At 41.4% G+C, this 22,416-nt stretch overlaps 1 protein-coding gene across 1 annotated transcript; it reads left to right on the top strand.

Annotated features, from left to right (window-relative positions):
- The first annotated feature begins 8,211 nt into the window (after positions 1-8,211).
- LOC143121090 (extracellular calcium-sensing receptor-like) lies at positions 8,212-14,107 on the top strand. The gene is made up of 6 exons (XM_076281480.1): positions 8,212-8,375; positions 8,654-8,945; positions 9,875-10,693; positions 10,836-11,063; positions 11,263-11,386; positions 13,200-14,107. Exons 1-6 carry the CDS (start codon positions 8,266-8,268, stop codon positions 14,105-14,107), a joined length of 2,481 nt encoding a protein of 826 aa, XP_076137595.1. The 5' UTR covers positions 8,212-8,265.
- Positions 14,108-22,416: the final 8,309 nt, after the last annotated feature.

Raw genomic sequence — 22,416 nt, 5'->3', positions numbered from 1 at the left:
GTGTCACACTGTTCGCCAACAGCAACATCCATCTTATTTGTTTTCAAGTAGCAGGGAATTCAAGCCAAACCGTTGCAACTCTGCCACCAATATCATTATGTTAAGCCCACCTAACGACTCTATACACGATTTCATTGGCCTGATTAAGTTTCGATATCTGGAGCTCACAAGCCAACGGAGAGTTGCTAGACTAGCCCTAACGCTAGGGGCGCGTCTAGATTTCTAGGCTATGAGACACACGCATTTCAATGACTCACACGCCACACATGGCATTTCTCACTCCGAGAAATTATTAACTTGCCCGCACAGAAATTTCTAAGGGCTATATTTTACAAACGTGTTCAGCTCAGAGAGCTGCTGTTCAGTTACTAACCTATCAGCCAATCAGAAAATAGGATTTCTCAACCAATCAGGAAATAGTTTTGTTTTGATGTGGGTCCGCAACGTGGAGACTGCTGGTCCGCGGAGTCGTGGAGTGAAATTAGGCCCGGTGCTTCGTCTGATAATTTGCCACGAGTAGTTCAAGCAGACGTAGGACTTTCATGTACTTCAATCAGGGGGGAGGGGGCGTGGCACTGTGCCAATACTGTGCCCCCCCCCCCAGAAACAAAGTGTCACTCCTTGCAAAGACAGTTTATTTTTGGAACCACGCCTCTGGTTTTCCTGTGAACCTGTGTTGCCTGGTTGGGCTTCAGGTAACAGATTATAGTCCATTCATTGAAGATTCTGAGGGGCAGGGCCTCAGATGGTGTAGTCCAGCGTTTTTCAACCACTGTGCCGGGGCACACTAGTGTGCGTGAGAGAGATCATCAGGTGTGCCACAGAAAAGTACCCAAATATCACTCACTGGTCCAGAAAAGCAACAAAGAATGTATAACCACATGCTCTCATTGATTGTATGATTGCACTATTTGTGGTATGCAGGCATTGTACAATTGTATGGCCATAATAAGGCCATATCTGTGTATTATTGAAATTTTAGGCTATGGTATGTTTATTTTTTCTTCACACAGGATGTTAGTGTGCCATGGGACATTTTAAGTGTCAAAAGTGTGCCGTGGCACAAAAAAGGTTGAAAAACACTGGCGTAGTCGACAATTCGTAAATAGAGAACTAACCTACCACTTGCCACATTAGTTTAGTCTCTTCAATGTACTATGTTGTGATAAGACCTTAGCAGAATTAACTTTAAGCAGTTTTGAACAAATTAGCACAGCATGGTCACGATGCTAAGCGGATTTAATAGCAATTAGCCCGCCGTGTTCTATGCAATGCTTCTACGTGGCAACAAAAATCCTTCAACAATGGTGAATATTTTGTTAAATGCACATGCAGAGGAGGGGCAGCAGGCTCGTTACGAGAGAGAGCGGGCAAGGAAAGGCTGCGTGTGTAAAAAGCAGTGGTGGAGGAAGTACTGAAACTCAGTACTTAAGTAAAAGTACAAATAAGCAAAGAAATATTTATTTTAGTAAAAGTAAAAGTACCACAATGACAACCATACTTAAGTAAAAGTAAAAAGTACCTGCTTTTAAATGTACTAAGTATTAAAAGTAAAAGTATTTGCATAATGATTTATTATCTATATTCTAATAAAAAAAATTATTATGGGCTGTGACATTTGAATTAGGTTATACTAGGCTAGATCGTTTTAAGCTAATATAATTGTGCTTACCATCTGTGGCCAGTGTTGTATAAAGTACTAGAAAGCAATACTTGAGTAAAAGTACAAGTATCGTACTAGAAAAAGACTTTGGTAGAAGTGAAAGTTACCTTTTAGAATATTACTTAAGTAAAAGTCTTAAAGTATCTGATATATACTGTACTTAAGTATTAAAAGTAATTTTCTGATATTTAATGTACTTAAGTATTTGAAGTAAAAGTAAAAAGCAAGCGGTTTTATTTTGAACTTTTATTGTGAACTTTATTTTGGCTTTCTTATAGTAAAGCATAAAGCATATTCAGGGTTCCCATATCTTCTTAATCTCACTCATCAAATCAAAATCACATTCTTTTCTAGGACTTTTCAGGCACAATTCTCTTAAGTTCAAAGAACAAACAGCATATTTTTAGATCTGACATCAAAGAAAAAAACAGAAACAGAAATGTCACTTTTGTATGGTCAGGTAAATAAAAAATAAATAACTTATTTATTTAAAAAAAAAAATGACCTGCTTGTAGGGAGAACAGTTTGGTCATGTGGTATGAGCATTTCTAGGGCTTATTTACTCCCCAGGTCACTATCTCACTCTCTCTCTCACACACACACATACACACACAGGCCACCTATGTCCAGCAGCTACTAATATGCCAGTCATTAGTTGAAACTGAAAAGGTGTCTGTTCATCTTCAAAAGAAGCTGGTTTTCAAAGTTTTCAGAATTCAGTGCCCAGGAGTTTCAGGCCCAAGACCGGCCCACGTTTTCCATAGTGGTGGAAATTGGATAAATGAAGCAACATTTCAGCTCTTACTATCCTGTAGTTTTTATTAATACCATAGTTCAACAAATGTGTAAAGGTTATATAATAATTCACTTCAACTGAAAAGTTAACTAAAGATATTCCACAAGTTAACAAAAACAGAAAGAAAGAAAGCCTTTGAAATGTAGCTTATCCCACGCTTCCACAAATAACTAATGTTTAGGCTACATGTTTTTTGCATGGGTAGGCTATATTGTTGTTTGGTGATGTATCCTACTCCTTTACTACACCCTCTTCTGAGCAAACAAGGCATAGGTTTATCATGTAGGGTAATTGCTCTTTCTTATGTGGCAAGTGGAAGGTTAGCTCTCTAATAGAAATGTTGACTACGCCATCTGAGGCCCTGCCCCTCAGAATCTTCAATGAATTGGACTATAATTAGTGATCTGAAGCCCAACCAGGCAACACAGGTCCGTGGACACAGAAAACCAGAGGCGTGTTTCCAAAAATAAACTCTGTCTTTATTAACAAATATTAAAAAAAACATATAGGGAGTGGGTTCTCTCCAGACAGTAGAACTTTTGCCCACTAAGGCACCGACACAAGTGGCCTACAAGGCCTGGACACACCTATACACAGTCACACACACATACACCAGAAGGTGTGTATTGGATTACTGGCTGAGGGGGGATAGGAGGAGCCAGGAACAGGGCTGGAGCTTACCCAAGGCTGGAGAGCATATCCGAGAGAGGGTCTACAGACACACCACACGTGAATGTCAATAGCAAATTCTCAAATGCACCACAGCAAGAAAAGTGAAGGGACACCACCACCTCAATAGTCCGCCACCCCAGTTGGCCTGCAGCTCCTGTCCGACAAGAGGAAAATCAGAGGAGCCAATCCTTCCAATACACACACACTGCACAGTATATGCACTCACAAATATAGTCAGTTTAAAACAAGGCGTTCAAGGCCACTTTCAGACAGAATAAAACTGGACGAGAGCGTCCGTTGTGCAGTTCTCCCGTGTGGAATGTTTAAAATGTATACAAACATACAATACATGTAAAATCGACCATCACAACTTAGGTGAAAACAAAACAGCAGCGTTCGGAACTTGAACCAAGATGCCTTGATGTTGCCGCTCCTTGTGTTACCGCAAGCTCTGCAATCAGCTGAGGTCGCCTATGAGGCCCATGTTCAGCAGCCGACAGCAAATCTAGGAATGTCACTGGATGCATGCACAGTGAGCAGGAGGCCAAAAGAGCACAAGGGATCCCGCGGTGAAGGCAGGACTCAGGTGGACAACCAACAGTATGCAGCTGTGACGTCAGCCTTCAAATTAAAAGTTACAATTTAAGTAGCCACTTCCCTACGCTAATTGGCTCACCTCCGAATGCAAAGAGCCACTCGCTACTAGGGTTAAGCAAGGGGCGTGGACCTTGTCCTGTTACACTTACATTAAATAACTTTAATGTATCCTCTCTACTTGTCCCTGTAGTCATGGCCTCCTCATCACTAATTTCGGGCTCATCATTTTCAGTGGTCGACTGGTTGATCTGCTGCTCAGTCTCTCCTGGTCTCTTTCTACCATCCATCCTTCCTGACGCTTGTGTCTACTGTAGGACCGGCTCGGCTATCCGTATCTGAGAAAACTTTTTGGAAAAGACGGGCTATATGGACCCAACCAACTCTTTTTGGGAGGGGAGAACTCCCTCACATAGGCTACAACCCATGCAGAGGCATTGCATTGGTGTCATGCACAGAATGCGGAACGTGTCCTACTTTAAGAAAAGATAGACTAACGTGACAAATGTCAATATTTTTTTCCTCGACCAGCCCAAAAGTGAAGCGGCCCACCGGGAATTCTCCCGATTGTCCACACCGGGCCTGATTACTCCTCTTGGACTGAAGACAAGTCATGAGGTGCTAAATAGCCTTTCACAGGCCGCTGAGGCAGGTAGCTTCACAGAAAGGTCCCAGAAACATTTCTTGCAAATACGGCCACGGGTGTATGACGTTATCTTCACCACTACCCTTTTTACCGAGTTCACCACTATCGTCGGAGTGGTCGTCTATGATAACGGGAGGTCCTCCAGTAGGTGCCCGTGCTTCCATGGCGGTTTCAGTTGTGCCTCCTCCTCCTTTAGCAACAAACAAGCGCTGAAATAGAGCGCGCAGCGTGCGGAGCGTGGGTAATGCAATCTAGGAGCAGTGATTCGCCAAACCTCCCTTATTGCAGTCGCACACATTTCTTCTAATTAGGCTATATGTTTTAGTAACGAGTAACGAAGATGCTTAGTGGAAATATAACGGAGTAAAAGTATACATTTTATCTAGGAAATGTAGTGGAGTAAAAGTGAAAGTTGGCATACATTTAAATAGCGAAGTAAAGTAGGCTACAGATACGTGAAATTTCTACTTAAGTACAGTAACGAAGTATTTGTACTCCGTTACATTACAACACTGTCTGTGGCCCAGTTTACATTCTGACTTAGGCCTACAATTCTGGAGAATGTAATTCTGGTTATCTACTAGGGTAATCTGCTGAGTTAATTTAATATCATTCAGCAAAACAAGATAGCCTTAAGTTTAACGGGGTAGATCTCTACAATTCTGCTGGTCCCGATTGAACAGAAAAGTTGTTGAGAAAGGTGTCTTTATGATAAAGTTTCACTTGCGCAGACGCACATATACATTGAACGAGCGTGCATACTACCCCCCAATTTTAGGCTATGCCTCTTTATTTGATTAAACACAATTACGAAATATTTCCTAATCTGCAAAATATTTAGTTTTTTTTTCGGCCAGCGATTCTATAATAGTCTACCATTCATTTGTGCCGCAAATGATCAGATGTGTGACAGACACATGACCATATAACTTCGCTGCTCTGTGGATAGCAATCTCATCGGGGAGGAGGCCCTAACGCTGCAGATAATAGACAGAGAAAGGCAAGCATAGCTCGGGGCACAGAACACATTTGCATGTCCAGTGTAGCCATGGGTCTGGTGAATATAGCCTACCAAATGCAGATGGCTACAAGCTCACGCTTTGCCCGGGCTAGACTAGAAGCCTATGTTTCAAAGCTTTAGAAGCGGGGCACGTAGCGCTCTAGAATCTCAACCCAGCCCCCTGGTAAAACAAACGTGTTTGTCAGAGACAAAAAAAAACTGGTCATAAAATGTAGCCTAACGTAAAAAGGAACGATGGTGTTGTATAAATGTAGCGGAGTAAAAGTACAGATAATTGCTGCAAAATGTAACAAAGTAAAAGTCAAAAGTATGCACTATAGATTCTACTTAAGTAAAGTACAAATACGTGGAAAATGTACTGAAGTACAGTAACAAAGTATTTGTACTTCGTTACATTCCACCACTGGTAAAAAGCGCAGCTCAATGAAAGGTTTTTATCTTATCTTTAATTTAAATAGTACAACATAGAACATCAATGTGTGATGGCCGGTTTTGATTTTGTGGCGCCCAGCCACAGATTAGTCAACGTATGGGAAACACTGAAGGAGTAAAATTAAAAGTATTTACCGGCACACGCATAGACACACACTTGACGGTCGACGCACATATTTTGCGTCAACGTATTTTTTGTGTCGACGTCATCGATTGCATCGACGCTACAGCACTTTCCTCTTGACAGTACAAGTTAGTGCAACACTGTCCCCTTGGGTTGCGCATGATGTAACCTGGAACCGATTTTTTAATAGCAGGGGTGGGAAAGGGAAAAATATACCACTTGATCTACACCTCAAGCACCTCAACAACTTCCTTAAATTGTTTTTGAGGAACAAAGGCATTAACCTTACAGAGCAAATAGCTGACAGGTTCGGCAGATCTGCTGGTGTATTTAAAAACCCAGATGGACACAGTAGACAGAGAGCTGCAGCTATCCCGACCTAGTGGCATCCACCATGCAGCTGATATCAAAAGCAACATTTTTACTTTACTTGAGGTATTTAGGAAGACAGAAGTTTTTAAAGACCAACCGGGAAGACACTTCTCTGCATTCCCTAACTTTGACAGAAACATTCCGTCTAAGCTAAATTATGAGGAGTTATGGAAATGGATTCATTCCAGGCTGAAAGAGGGCTGTAGCACTTTAAACAGTTACTTGCCTGGTTTGTAATGGTCCAGCTTTGAAGCTCTGTCATAGAAAGCCTACTTGGAATGTTGGTGTAAACATTGTGTAAATAGTTCATTGTGTTATGTACAGATAAGTAAATATTTAAATAACGTCTACACTAATTGTCCTTGTATATAATGATGTTTGTACTTTTATGTTAAAGAATTTGTTATGAATATTCTTACTCCATTTGCAGAGGTATAGTAAAACATCTTTTCACAGTATGTCTTACCACTTATTTTATACCTTAATTATGGTCTTATTTAGGTCATGTACAGTTTTGTAGAACAGCACAAATTACAACCAAACACACATTTACAACAATATGTACAACTGATACACCAGCCATGTTCCTGCACTGTTTTCAGTTAGGGAAAAATATTGTCCCCTACCCCCGGCAATGTATTGAGAAATGAGAGCTTTGTTAGCAAAAATGTTGGAAAAGGGAGTTATTCAGCAAAGTTCCAGTCCCTGGGTGGCGCCCATTGTTATAGTCCATAAAAAAGATGGTAGATGGGGATGGCCACTTGGTTTACCACACGAGACATTGCCAGTGGATACTGGCAGGTCGAGGTCAAACCCCGAGACAGATCCAAGACCGCCTTTACAACACTGCTAGGCTTATACAAGTTTCAACAGATGCTATTGGGTTCTGCAATGCACCAGCTACTTTTCAATGGCTGATGCAGCAGTGCTTGTTTATTTGGACAACATCATTGTCTATTCCCCAGACTTTTATACACATCTTAGTCATCTTAGTCAAGTGTCTTTGAGCGACTGCACAGCCATGGGCTCAAGTTGAGGGTGGACAAGTGCCAGCTGTTACAGTGGGAAGTAAGTCACAGTCGGGAAGACAATCTGGGACATGCACTAAAATATCTAATTGCATAGAATCACGACTCAATATGTTTAAACAAGTTACAAACAATACCACACACTGAGGCCAGCCAGGAGAGTCTCTAAAATAGCCTACAGTTCATTGGTGAATTATTTTCAGGTGTTCAAAACTCCGGTGAGCCCGGTCGGCTCAGGAAGGGGCGTGGTCGCTGCTACTGCTCTCCCTTTGACAGCAGCAGCAGAGGGCACAGCTCCAATGTTACATTAACAAACAAAAGTTTTGACCTTGTAATGTCTTAAAACATTATGAATTAATCTCCAATTCACACTTGATCTGATGGAAAGAAAAAAATAGTGTGTGATTGCCACCTTCAGGATATTGTGAAAAAGCACATCTCCACAGACTCATTCTCTGTTAACCCTGTAATGTATAAAAGGTAACTAATATGTAGGCTACCTTATTTTCAAATTTAAACCTTTAGCCAGTGTAATGTGTTCGACATTACAACTATGATTGTAGTCAGGGTTGAATGTGAATGTTGTCTTGGACACATTATAGGCCTACTGTAGCTCTGTTCTCCCTTTAAGTTCCACAAATTTCAACTAAATGAACGTCCCGTCTCAAAAGAATGGCCAACTTACCCAGTTTGACATATCTAATGTCAGACGACACAATGAAAAGGCACACCCCTCTGTATAAAACAATTGAGAACAAAGAGAGGGAGGCAGACAGAGAGCAGACATGCAGGTCTCTCTGAGTCTCCTTCTGCTGGCCTGGACAGTGGCAGCAGCCACTCTGCTCTCTCCCACCCTTACCTCCAGCTCTGATACATCTGACCTCTGCCAGCTACGGGAGCAGTTCAATCTGACTGGGATGCACCAGGATGGAGATGTGATCATAGGGGGACTGTTTGAAGTTCATTTGCTTGCTTTATATCCAGAGATGACTTTCAGGACAAAACCAGAGCAGCTCCTGTGTCATCAGTGAGTTGAGAAGCTTCAGGCCAAGTTGTAGGAAAACATGTAAACCAGCTGAACATATTTAATGTTAAACTATAATGTGTGTATCTGTCATATGTATTGTGACAAAAATACCAAAAGCAATGTAATGTAGTAAAGACATATATATTATATTACATTGATAACAACTTTTCATATATTACTGTTAACATAAATATTTTAGTAGCCAAATGTAAAACGTAATGTACGGTTATGAGAGAGTAAGCACTGGTATAATTATGTTAATATCTTGTTGTTGGCAGGTTTAACTTCGATGGATTCAAACAAGCAATGGCGATGGTTTTTGCTGTACAAGAGATCAACAGAAACCCAAACCTGCTTCCTTATATAAAGTTAGGCTATCAAATGTATGACAATTGTGTGAGGCTGGATGTGGCAATCCGAGCTGCCACAGTTCTTGTCAGTGGAACTGAAAAGTATTTTGCCATGCGGAATTGCACTGGGCTACCTCCTGTGTTAGGCATTGTGGGAGATCCTGTGTCCTCTCACTCAATTGCCATATCCAGTGTACTAGGACTGTTCCGTGTCCCTATGGTATGTAGCAGCAAGAAAAGAAATCATATTCTCAAAAATCTCTCCTGATTTTCGGACTTATTGGTTAAGATGTGTTTACACAGTGAATATCAAAGCAGATACAAGTGAGAGTGTAGAAAGCAAACTAAATGACATAGAATGGTTGTGTCTATTCCCTCTTATATTTAGGATATTTATAATTAGGGGCGGTGGTAGTGTAGTGGTTAAGGAGCTGGGCTAGCGTGCAGTAGCCTGAAAGTTGTCGGTTCAAATCCCGGCTTCCACCGTTGTGCCCTTGAGCAAGGCACTTAACCCTGAGTTGCTCCGGGGACAATGTGATCCCTTGTAATATAGCTGATATATGTAAGTCACTTTGGTCAAGAAGTGTCTGCTAAATGTAATAATGTAATATTTCCCAAATATGTTTGCAAGGATTCAAATTTAACTATAATAATATTGATTAAATGAAAATAGACAGTTAACCATCTCTGACAGAAACATGACACTACAATGCTATTTATTTATTTTTAACCATGGCCTCTCAAAGTAAAATTGTATAAAGTCAACATGCAAGGACAGTGCTGTTTACATACAATGGCAATTATATTGTAAGATATGCTATTATCTTATATAATGCATCATCAGATGTGAGAATCAGTATCAGCATCTATGGCACATATTGAAATACCTCTTTCACTCTCTTTCTCTATCTATCTGTCTATTTGTGAGTGTCTCAATAGCAACTGTTTTATTCATAGAACACTGATCAAATTGACAGTTTTTAAGTGTCCACAGTAAATTATGAACCATTAAAGAAAATGAGTGTCTTAATCTTTAGTTTGTTTTATATCAGCTTTTTAATCAGCCTTATAAAGTAACATTGTAATGTAGGCTTGTAATGTAATTTCAAAGATGGTTTGAACTTAAAAATGCTTTTCACTGTCTTTTAGGTAAGCTTCTTTGCCACCTGTTCCTGCTTAAGTGATAGAAGGCGCTACCCCTCTTTTTTCAGGACTATTCCCAGTGACGCCTTCCAAGTGAGAGCTATGATTCAGATATTACAGCACTTCAGATGGACATGGGTGGGTCTTATCTATAGTGATGATGACTATGGCCGACATGCTGCTAAGTCTTTCCATGAGGATATCACTGCATCTGGTGGTTGTGTGGCATTCTCAGAAGTGCTGCCCAAAGACAATAACATTGTGGAGATCAGAAAGATTATGCAGGTCATTCAGACATCCACCTCACAAGTGATTGTAGCCTTTTCTGCGAAATCATACCTATTGCCCCTCATGGATGAAGTAGTTCGTCAGAATGTAACAAGACAGTGGATTGCCAGTGAGGCATGGGCTACTTCTACTGTCTTTCTTATCTCAGACTTGCTTCCATTCCTCAGAGGCACTCTGGGCATTGCCATCCGGCGTGGAGAGATTGAAGGAATGAAGGAGTTTCTATTGAGTATTCGCCCTGACAATGACCCAAAGAACGGTATGGTGAAAAAGTTTTGGCAGGAGATGTTTAGCTGTAGGTTTGACCCAGAAGAGGCCTTGGCCGTAGTAGAGGGAAGCATCTGTACAGGAGAGGAGGGCCTGGGCAAAGCTGACTTAACATTCAGCGATGTGTCTGACCTCAGACCCTCCTATAATGTCTATAAAGCAGTCTATGCCCTGGCACATTCTCTCCACAACCTGATGAGCTGTGTCCCTGGGCAAGGGCCCTTTAAAGGGAATAGCTGTGCTAGTCATCATGACATTCAACCCTGGCAGGTAAAGTAAACATGTAAATATGGTCTAATCAACTTTAACTTTAGCTTATGAAATGCAGTGCATGTGTGTTAGGATGGCCTGGTATTCACCATTCCCTGATTGTTTAATGTCGCTCTTGTTTCTCCCATCCTGTTTGCATCAGTTATTTCACTACCTACAGTCAGTGAACTACACAACAGGTTTTGGTGATCAAGTGTCTTTTGATGAGAATGGTGATGCCTTGGCCATCTATGACATTTTGAACTGGCAAGTGTCGTCAGATGGTACAATGAAAACTAAAACAGTGGGTGCTGTTGATGAATCGCAACCAACCGGGAAAGTGCTGAGTCTAGATGAGGACAAAATCTTCTGGAACTTTGAATCAAAAAAAGTAATTTAACCTTTTATGTTGAAATTGAACACAAATGAATGCTCAAAGATGAAATAAGAGTTTTGATGTCAATACATAAATAACTCTATAAACAAACTAACAAATAAAAAAAAATTAAAAAACATTATATTTTTATTTCAGCTTGAATACATTTGAGGAAACTTGACAATAGCTCAAGCTGTTGTGCTTTCATCCACAGCCTCCTAGGTCAGTATGTAGTGAGTCCTGTCCCCCTGGAACTAGAAAAGCCAGAAGGAAAGGACTACCTGACTGCTGCTTTGATTGTCTCCCTTGTGCAGATGGAGAGATCAGTAACACTACAGGTAACAGACAAAAAATTACAACCAATGTGCTAAAAAAAACCTTTGCCAATTGTGTAAATTAAAGATGTGCACACTGAGAAATCCTAAATGTCTGTAGTTTTTTTCTAAAAGCCTCAAAGGGAAAGAACGTGCAATACCGCTATGAAAACATCTGTGTACTCCATGTGTTTGTGTGGCACTCAATGTTTGTCTACTTATGCAAAGCTTCACTCAACTAGCAGGGTTTCAATCACTCATGCAATGTTTGAAATGGTTAAAAAGCATCAGCATTGTTCAGTGCATTATTATGACCGCCGCGCAGCGAAGCGGCGGACATATAGGTTTAGTCAGATTTTTTTTTTTTTTTTTTCGCATGCCCAATTTTCCATCAAGGATTCCCGGGACACTGAAAGACCGGGGTGCACGAAACTTAGGATAGCATGGAACCATTGTTTTTTGTTTTGATCTGTAGCCCCCCCCCCCCCACTGGACTGGACCCCCCGAAAGGAGGGTAGGGCGGACACAGGAGGACCACCTTTTTTTTGTATGTTGATCTTAAGGGGCCATGTCAACCCATTCCATAACCACTCATTTCATGTATAGCGCCACCTAGTTAAAAACGAAAGAGTAAAAATGAGGTGTTGTAATCGCAGGTATCTGTGACCTAACATGGTCAAAACTGCACGAAATTGGAAGTGTAGGATCATTATGACACCCTCTGAATGCATGCCAAGCTTCGTGGAATTCCGTTCATGGGGGGCCATATAATAAATTAATTTATGTTACTGTACACCAACTGGCCTGTAGGTGGCCGGACACAGTTTTCTGTGAATATCTCGAGAACCGTAGGGCCTAGGAGGACCACCTTTTTTGTGTATGTTGGTCGTAAGGGGCCATGTCAACCCATCCCATTACCACTCAATTCATGTATAGCGCCACCTAGTTAAATATTAAAAAGCAAAAAATTAGTTGTTGTAATCACAATATCTCTGGCTGACATGGTCAAAACTGCACGAAATTGAAAGTGCAGGATCATTATGACACACTCTGAATGCATGCCAAGTTTCGTGGACTTTCGTTTATGGGGGGCCATACAATAAATTAATTTATGTGTACATTTAGTGACCGTACACCAACAGAGTTTTCTGTGAATATCTTGAGATTCGTAGGGCCTAGGATGACAAATTTTTTGCATATGTTTGCCTCCAGGGGTCATGTTAACCAATTTCATATGCACACATGTGCATAAACAGATATTCACACACACAGATACATTCACAGTAATAATACGTATGACACATACACACACAGTAGATATATGTATGCATGCATGCACATGCACACACACAGGCACACCCACAAGCACATGTACGCACGCACGCACACACACACACACACACGTACACACACACATGCACATGCACACAATTCAACAGGCAAGATGGGGGTGGGGTTGTATAAAATGTATTTTACATGTGAAATCTATGAACTAATCATGTTTTGGTACTTATTGTCTAGCAGATACCAGTGAGAATTGAGTGTGCATAATGCAATTCAGTGAGACAGTTAGAATCATATATGCCTTTCACCTTATTAGCTTTTAGTTTTTAGCCAGCAGCCAGACCAGCAGATACCCTGACTTTGCTGAATTACTGAAGCTAAGCAGGAACAAAGTAGGAAAAGAACTCAATTTGACAAGCGTGACTTATTTTTGTGGAAAAAATGGCGGACATGGGCGGCGGTCATATTTTGTACCGCTCTGCGGTACATCTAGTTCAGTCTCTATCTGTGTTATCTGAATTCCATTTTAACCTTCCCATTATTTGCCTTTTAGATTCTCTTGAATGCTTCCGATGTCCAAAGGAGTTCTGGTCAAGCCTACAGAAAGACCGATGTGTCCCCAAGGAGGTTGAGTTTCTCTCCTATGAAGAGGCTTTGGGCATCTCCTTGACAACAGTGTCCCTCCTTGGTGCGTGTATTGCTGCTGTGGTTCTTGCTATATTTGTTCACCACCGTCATACTCCGGTAGTGCGAGCTAACAACTCCGAACTGAGTTTCCTGATTCTGCTTTCACTAAAACTCTGTTTCCTGTGTGCACTGTTGTTCATTGGCCAGCCCAGGCTATGGACCTGTCAGCTCCGTCATGCAGCATTTGGTATCAGCTTTGTACTCTGTGTCTCTAGCATTCTGGTCAAGACAATGGTTGTCATTGCAGTTTTTAAGGCCTCAAAACCTGAAGGAAAAGGGGCCATGAAGTGGTTTGGGGCAGCCCAGCAAAGAGCCACTGTCATCATCCTTACATCTCTCCAAGTGGCCATCTGTGTGATCTGGCTGTCCACTGCTTCTCCTACACCTCACAAAAACACTCACTATCAGAGCTCCAAGATTGTGTTTGAATGTGCAGTGGGCTCACTGGCAGGTTTTGCTGCATTGTTGGGCTACATAGGGCTTCTGGCAATCGTTAGCTTTTTGTTAGCTTTCTTAGCAAGAAATCTTCCAGATAATTTCAATGAGGCCAAGTTCATTACCTTCAGCATGCTCATCTTTTGTGCTGTGTGGATTGCTTTTGTTCCTGCCTATGTCAGTTCACCTGGTAAGTATGCAGATGCTGTGGAGATCTTTGCAATCCTGGCCTCCAGCTTTGGCCTACTCATGGCCATTTTTGCTCCAAAGTGCTACATAATTCTCCTGCACCCAGAGAGAAACACCAAAAAGGCACTCCTGGGTCGAGCCTCTAAATGATATACCTACCTGCCTCATACTCTTTTGTGCTTCTTGGTATGAGATAATTTTGTAATTTTACGGTTCCCCATCACAATTTCCACAAACATCTCAATCCTTTCTAAAAATCATGTTTTGAAATGAATAGGTCCTGCAGTGTAAAAGCACAGATACATGCCTTTCCATGTACTATTGAAGTTGAAGGCCTGAAATAAAACACATTTTCATGAATTAAATCTTTTGTATGAATGCTTCAAGTTACTGATGTACTAATATGAGTTGAACATATTTGGACTTTGTAATCAAACAGTAACACAACTGTGGAACTTAAACTGTTCTGATACATGAATATCTTATTAGCAACATGATTATCACGGCAACATAGAGTATATTATGCTGTTTTGAAGCTGGAATTTGTAAAAGACAATAGCGTAAAGATAGAAACATCCTAAACACCAGGCTGGGACATACTGTATCTGCTTGCTAAATAGGGATTTCTGCTGTTGACTCGCTCAAAGTCCTTGGTGGCCCTTTCAGTGCTTTGTAAAATGTTGCATTAAGACCACAAAAAGTCTACACAAAATAAATGTGAGCATCTGAGCACTCAACAGTTAACAGTTAACACTCAAGATGTTCATTCCCAAACACCCACTAGGCTACTCCCTATTTCAGTATTCAATTTCTTGCATTTTAACAAAGGTGTTTCAAGTAAAGAAGAGCATTGTTTAGGCTACAAAGGCTAAAAGTAAAGTGTGTAACTGATCATACTTGTAAAATCACAAACAAAAATCACGCTCGGCCAATATATTGGCTGTCAATTTTTGAAAAGCTGAAATATCGAAATCGGTATCGGCCTTCAAAATCCTATATTGGTCAGGCTCTTTAGGAAATGGAGACAAATTGACATACACTCACACGCATGCACACACACACGCATCCACACACACAGACACACACACACACACACACATACAGGCATGCTCACACACGCACACAGGCACACAAGCATGCACACACACACAGGCATGCACATACAAGCATACACAAAAGTTGCAAGAGTAGGGTATGGAATAGGAGATGGAGACAAATTGACAAGCGTGATTTATTTTTCATGGAAAGGATGTACAGGACTGAGTGGCGGTCATATTTTGTACCCCTATGCGGTACATCTAGTTTTGGACCTTAGTGCAGCCTTCAACACTGTTGATCACAGCATATTACTACACAGACTAGAGCACTGGGTTGGACTTTAAGGTATAGTCATCAATTAGGTCAAATCATATCTAGAAGAAAGGAATTTGTTTGTTGCCATTGGCAACTGTACCTCAATGCCAACATCCTTGACCTGTGGTGTACCCCAGGGTTCGATCTTGTGGCCACTATTATTCACCTCTATAGAGAAACCATTACAAACAATTTGATTTCCTATCATAGCTATGTCGATGACAACCAACTTTACTTAGTTTTATCGCCTAATGACTGGTCCCCTTGATTCTCTTTGTCAGTGTATTGACAAGATCAACAACTGGATGTCTCAAAATGTACACGGAACACGCCACCCAATGTCAGTAGTAATATATGTTCTTACCTTAACTTTCACGAGTTGAGTCATACCTCTCCCGTGTCGGTACGTGCACTCAAACGCTCTGATGCGCGGCGCGAATGTGTTAGCATGTTTCTATGCTAGCGGGCTCAGACGTAGCCATAGAGGGAGGAAGATAGCACTAATCAAAAACATCCACGTTTTCCCTACTTAAATACAGTTGCACGAGTAGTTGATAAAAATGAGTAAGGTCACACAACATGAAACGTGTCGATTTTCCAAGCGAATAAACAGGAGAACTACAATGTGTGGCGCAATAGCACTTGGGAGTACTTCGACCTAGCGTAGTAATATTAATTAACACCTAATTGTAGATCCCAGCCATGCTTTCCGCCGTTTGCAGCAAAGCGGAATTCTATGAAACATGAAATCACTATAATACTTCTGCTTGTTATCACAACCCTTCACAATGCATGTTATAACCATGATTGTTCACAATCTACTTTACCACTACCTACTACTTTGCTAAGTCAGCTCAAACTAACGCCAGCAGGGCAGGTTGTCACTATTTACGGAAATACCTGTGTGTGTTCCTCGGAGGGGGAGGCTGAGGGATCGGCTGAACTCTGTGGTGGATAGGATCTACAATTAGGTGTTAATTAATATTACTACGGTCGAAGTACTCCCAAGTGCTGCAAGAACTGACCACATTACTCCAACACTTAAGTCCCTGCATTGGCTTCCAGTAAGTCACATAATTGAGTTCAAAGCGCTTCTGCTTGTGTATAAATCACTAAATGGAATAGGATAAAAATTACCTAGCAGACATGCTTCAGCAGTACACACCTTCCAGACCTATCAGGTATCAGGAGAAATACTTGTTAGTAAAACCTACTGATAGAACTAAACATGGTGAAGCAGCTTCTAGTTGCGATGCAGTTCAGCTCTGGAACCAACTTCCAGATGAGATCAAAGTTGCCCCAACTGTAGCCAGTTTCAAATCTAGGCTTAAGACCAAACTTTTTTCTGATGCTTTTTGCTAACTGATCAAATGTTCATTGCCCCGTTCACAGAGCACTCTTCGGGTGAGTACTATTGTTCCTTGTAGTACTATTGCTGTCCTTAGTTGGGCAAAGGGGGATTCTGTGAAGTAGTTGCCCTGTCATTCTAACAGAATAGACAGATTTGACAGGATAGTAGAGAGAGTGACAGGAAGTGAGCAAGAGAGATAGATGGGTAGGGACCATGAAATGACCTGGGTCGGACTCGAACCCGGATCCCTGTGGGTACGTGGACCCAAATATGGTATAGGTGCTGTAACCAGTTGTGTCACAGTGCCGCCATCACTTCATATTTGTAATAAATTACTTTAATTAAAGCAGCACCATGGCATTTTTTCACCTTAATAACAGATTTGAAGTCATTTTGGTGGTAAATGAACTTGTAATAGGTAGAATCGCGCACCTATATAGCTGCCAACACACCTTGCATAGCTGACAACCCCGCAGTTGGAGAACCAGCCTTGCAATTTGGCCGTCGCCTGTCGTCGCCCCGGTGACATCTCACGGGAATTGTGAAACATACCTGGTTAATACAGTAGATATTGCTCTTTGGAGATTGTCTTTGCCAGTTGCTAGTCATACGCCTCCATAACAAATGCACATGTACCGTGTCCAGGGGGGAAGGGCTCAAGCCATGAGAAGTATTTACAACGGCAAGGTAATATACAACTACCACTCTAAGGGTAGCCCATAAGACCTGACACTACATTGGATGCCTTTAAAATCTAATTTATTGTGGTCTCCCTACAATAGCTCTACTTGGATCAGGTTGATGAGGTGGCACAGTGGTGTCAATCTAACAGCTTGACAATGAATGTCAATAAAACCAAGGAAATGGTATTGTGGATTACAGAAGGCAGCAGCAGAACTACAGTTACACCCCACGAATGATCAGCGGGCAACCTGAAGAGAGAGTCACACGTTTTAAATACCTTGGTGTCCACATTACTGAAGACTTGGACTGTTAACACTCAATATGTTCTGAAGAAGTCCAGACAAGACTCTACTTCCTTCGTCAGGTAAGGAAATTCAAAGTTTCTACATCTATCATGAAGGCCTTCTACACTTCAGCGGTTGAGAGTGTTTTAACTGGTAGCATCATCACCTGGTATGGGAACTCCACAGTTAGAGATTGTAGTACTCTGCAGAGAGTAGTGCGCTCAGCTGAACGTACTATAAGAACTCAACTCCCTGCTCTACTCCTAAGACCCCAAAATATTCTGAAGGACTCTTCTCATCCTAACAATGGATTATTCCTACCGCTGAAATCAAGAAGACGCCTATGTAGTCACAAAGCCAGAACTGAGAGACTCAGGAGAAGTTTTTATCCCCAGGCCATCCGAACTCTGAACTCACACTATACTGACTTTGCACACATTCACTCCTCAGCACTCTCAAACATTTCCCAACTCTGAACTCACACTATACTGACTTTGCACTCATTCACTCCTCAGCACTCATGACCCCCCCCCCCCCACACACACACACCTACATGACTTTTAGATTTTACATCCCTCTCCCTATGCTACAGACCTTTTATTTATTTTCTTATTTCATCACACGTCAAAACACACACATATCTGACTTTCTCCAACTTTTGCACATCTCCATAGAACTTTTTATTTATTATTTTTGATTTCTCCTCCATCTAGCTACCCATGTCCTTGATTGCCTAGCCTTTCTGCCCCCCCAATCCCCAAAACACACAAAAAAAACACACACACTTACATCATCACTGTCATCACCTCACATACATACAGCACACTGCTTGCTACAGTAAGCCTCCTCTACATACTTGCTGCACACTGCCCCCCCCCCCCTACATACAGAGCACATTGTCTTCAGGATCTTCTCCAACACACATCCTCTACATACTTACAGCACACTGCCCCCACCTACCCACACACACACTACACACACACACACACAGTCACTGCTCCACTCCCCTCCCACCCACACGCACGTCTTCACTGTCATCACTCACATACATCATACATACAGTACTCTGCTTGCAATAGTAAGCCCCCCCCCCCCCCAATACACAGCACATTGTCTCATGAGGAAGCTTCTCCAACACACATATTGCACACTGCCCTCTCCCCACATACACAGCACACTATCCCATCTCCCTTGTCATCCCCCCAACACACACACCAAGACCCCTGGCAGTTGGGTTAGCCCCTTGAGCCGTGGATCTGCCCAAGGTTTCTTCCTTTAGTAAGGGAGTTTTTCCTTGCCCCTGTTGCTCTTGGGTGCTCCTTGTTGGTGCCCCCCCAATCCCAATCCTCCCCCACCTTTCTTATGCAGCCCTTGCCGCTTAATCTACTAAACCCCTCTTCTACTGCACTTTTTACCCCCCGCCCCCCATAAATACAGAAATGCACAAATAGGCTGACACCAGACATAATTTCACTGCATTTCTTACTGCCAGTAACTATATGCATGTGACAATAAACTTCCTTGTATCCTAGTATCCTTGTATCATGTTGCTCTACCCTTGAGCCAGGTGATCCTGACAATAACACAGTGTCTCATGAGTAAATTAATGGCGAGACAGACTAGGGCTGGGCGATAAAATTATAGCGATATGTATCGCAATAGACATATAATCGATATCAATAAAAAATACGTTCAATAGAAGATTCGATAATTAAAAGCAACACCTCCCGCCTTACGTTGTCCATAAATAAATAGGCTAAATATATCTTGCATTGTAGCTAGTATGTGCAACTCTACCAGAGTAGGCGATAGAAGTAGGCCTACCTCAACACAGACTCTCAGAGTCCTTGCCCCGTGCACTCTCTCTCTCTCAACAGGCGCATATCAGCATGCACATGTAATCCAAACATTTACAATCGTGCAAGACGACTGGCTAAATGCTATTAAATCCGGTTAGCATCATTAGCACACTGCACTAATTTGTTCAAAACTGTTGCATTCAAATTGACTGCTAAATTCTAATCATCTCAATCCCGATGCAAATGGAAAAGTATTTTCCAAGACTCAAACGGGCCTGTCCCAAGGAGAAAAAGTATTCATTTGAAACTTAAACACATGTGGGGAAACTGAACAGTCTAACCAGTAGACTATGATAAACTAGCAAATTAAGCTACTTTGTTTACAGTATTTCCAGGCTTCAACCAGTGCTGCTTTTCATTCAGACTTATGGGCAAATGTATTTATTAGAGTGTTTGTCATGATTGTTGCTATTTCTTTTCCCTGTTTGCTTTGATTGATAACTCAGGTGATTCAAATCAGAGAAAGGTTCATTTTAAAATAAAAGTGTTTAAATTGAACTTTTTTTCCCTTCGTCCTTATCTGAAATAGATTTGTTTTTCAAAATCAATAATTATTGATATCGACTGATATGAAATACTTATATCGTGATACAGTTTTCAGCCATATCGCCCAGCCCTAAGACAGACACATATTTTTAAGTGCCCAATGCCAATCTTGGCCCAGTTAGTTGTGAGAAGCTGACAGCACATTACAGGACACAGAGGAGCCTGTAATATTTCGATTTCAATTTAATTTCACTTATAGAGCGACAAAACATTACACATGTCTCATGGCGCTTTACAGAATGTTAGACAATCAGAGAAAAGAAAAGAAAGCCCATGAGTAACAGGGGCGAGGAAAAACTACCTAGAATTGGAGATACAGTACATACCCTGATAGCACAGGGGCGTTGAATCCACGTTGAATCAACCTCCGCCGCTTCAAACAAACGTGGATTCAACGCCCCTCAACGCCCCTTTGCTATCTGGGATAGGAAGAAACCTCAAGCAGATCCACGACCGAAGGGCCTGACCCATCTGCCTCGGGTCAGTTACAGAACAGTAAGGTCTGTATAAATGATAAATGCATAAGTTAGTTAGATGTAGAGAATAGAACATGGTGTTTAAAGTCACTAGGTCTAGGCCTAGGTGGGTTGTATGGGACTAGGACAGTGTTTCTCAAAGTGTGGTCCGGGGACCACTGGTGGTCCACAAGCTTTCCCAAGTGGTCCGCAAATATAATATTGATGAGTTATTTGCAATATTGAACCAACTTGTATGTATCCAAACAGTTCTGCAACACTGTCTATGTAAGATATGCCAGTTTAACTCATATGAATCCTCTGACACAATAAGCAAAGTGCAAACACAATAAGCAAGGTGGTTCAGTGAGTAGGCCTATTGTGTAGGCTAATATACTGTTGAAGTAGGTCTTATCTTTTTTTTTATCCTAGGTGGTCCGTGCGTTTATTTTTTATTGGTTACTGTAAGTGGCCCTTCGTCTGAAAAAGTTTGAGAAACACTGGACTAGGAGATCTTTAATATATTCAGGATGGCTTTGTATGTTAGAAGCAATATTTTGAAGTCAATGCGACTTTTAACAGGTAGCCAGTGTAGAGATGCTAGGATGGGGAAATATGTTCCTATTTTTTAGTCCTAGTGAGTGTGCGAGCATCTGCATTTTGTATAAGCTGTAAGCTCTTTAGACAGGTATTATTGCAGCAAGCGTATAGAGCATTGCAATAGTCTATCCTTGAGGTGACAAAAGCATAGATTTATTTCTCGGTGTCTGGTAAGGATATGGACTTCCTTATCGTTTGACATTTTCCTTAAATGGTAAAATTAAGTTTTGGTGATCTGTTTTATGTGATTATTTAGTAATAGGTCCTGGTCAATTATAACTACTAGGTTTTTAACACTTGTAGATGAGGTCAGTGGAAGATCACTATATGTAGCCTGTGATGAGGATAGGATATCCCTAATCTTTTTAGGACCATGACTTGGTTTGGCTAATGGGGTTAATTCATCAGGTTTTATGGAGAGGTATAGTTGTGTATCATCTGCATAAGAATGGAAATTAATGTCATGTTTACTAATTTCAGAGCCTAGGGGAAGCATATAAAGAGAAAATAACAGGGGCCCTAATACTGAGCCTTGAGGCACTCCATATTTTACCATAGTCTGGGTAGATGGATTATTGTGGACCTGTACAAATTGTCAGCAGTTAGAAAGGTATAATCTAAACCAAGCGAGTGCTGAGACTTTGATGCCTATCAAATTTTCAAGCCTATAAAGTGGTATGTCATAGTCTATGGTGTCAAAGGCAGCGCTGAGGTCCAGGAGGACCAGTATTGATATCCATTATCAGCAGCAACTAAGACTGATTCAGTACTGCGGTGAGCTCTGAAGCCAGACTGATATGATTCCTGGATTTTGTTTATATGTAAGAAGGCACCACTATTTTTCTAGTATTTTTTACATGAAAGGGAGATTTTATATAGGCCTATTTGGCCAGGTTGTTAGGGTCAAGGCTAGGTTTTTTTGAGGGATGGCTTAATAACAGATAACTTAAACGACTGGGGTACATGCCCTGATAGCATTGAATTATTTATAATCTGGAGCAAAGCATAATCCAGGAAGGGGAGAGCAGTTTTAAAGGCACACTATGCAGGTTTTTTAGCTTAATATGCAAGTTTTTTTAGCTTAATTTACCTTCATTTAACAGCTTCAGAGTCATTGGAATGGTTATATGACTTTTTTCGGGTTGAATGGTGGCCGTCTCGCTTCCCCCTAGCGCCTGTGAGCGGAAAAAATGCAACTGTGGGCCGGCGGGCCGACGGCCTCAGTGTCAGGAAGTACTACTAGTGTAGCGAATTGCTTTACTGCATTCAAATACACATACATGCCAGACACCGGCTAGAAAAAGGTAGCGATGGAGTTTCTTAGACA

This window comes from Alosa pseudoharengus, unplaced genomic scaffold, assembly GCF_046254945.1.
Source record: "Alosa pseudoharengus isolate Yale_2024_CS ecotype anadromous, Long Island Sound unplaced genomic scaffold, YU_APseudo_1.1 YU_APseudo_1.1_scf_13, whole genome shotgun sequence".
Lineage (NCBI taxonomy): Eukaryota > Metazoa > Chordata > Actinopteri > Clupeiformes > Clupeidae > Alosa > Alosa pseudoharengus.
Note: the sequence above shows the minus strand (reverse complement) of the source record. Positions and strands in the feature narration are given on the sequence as shown.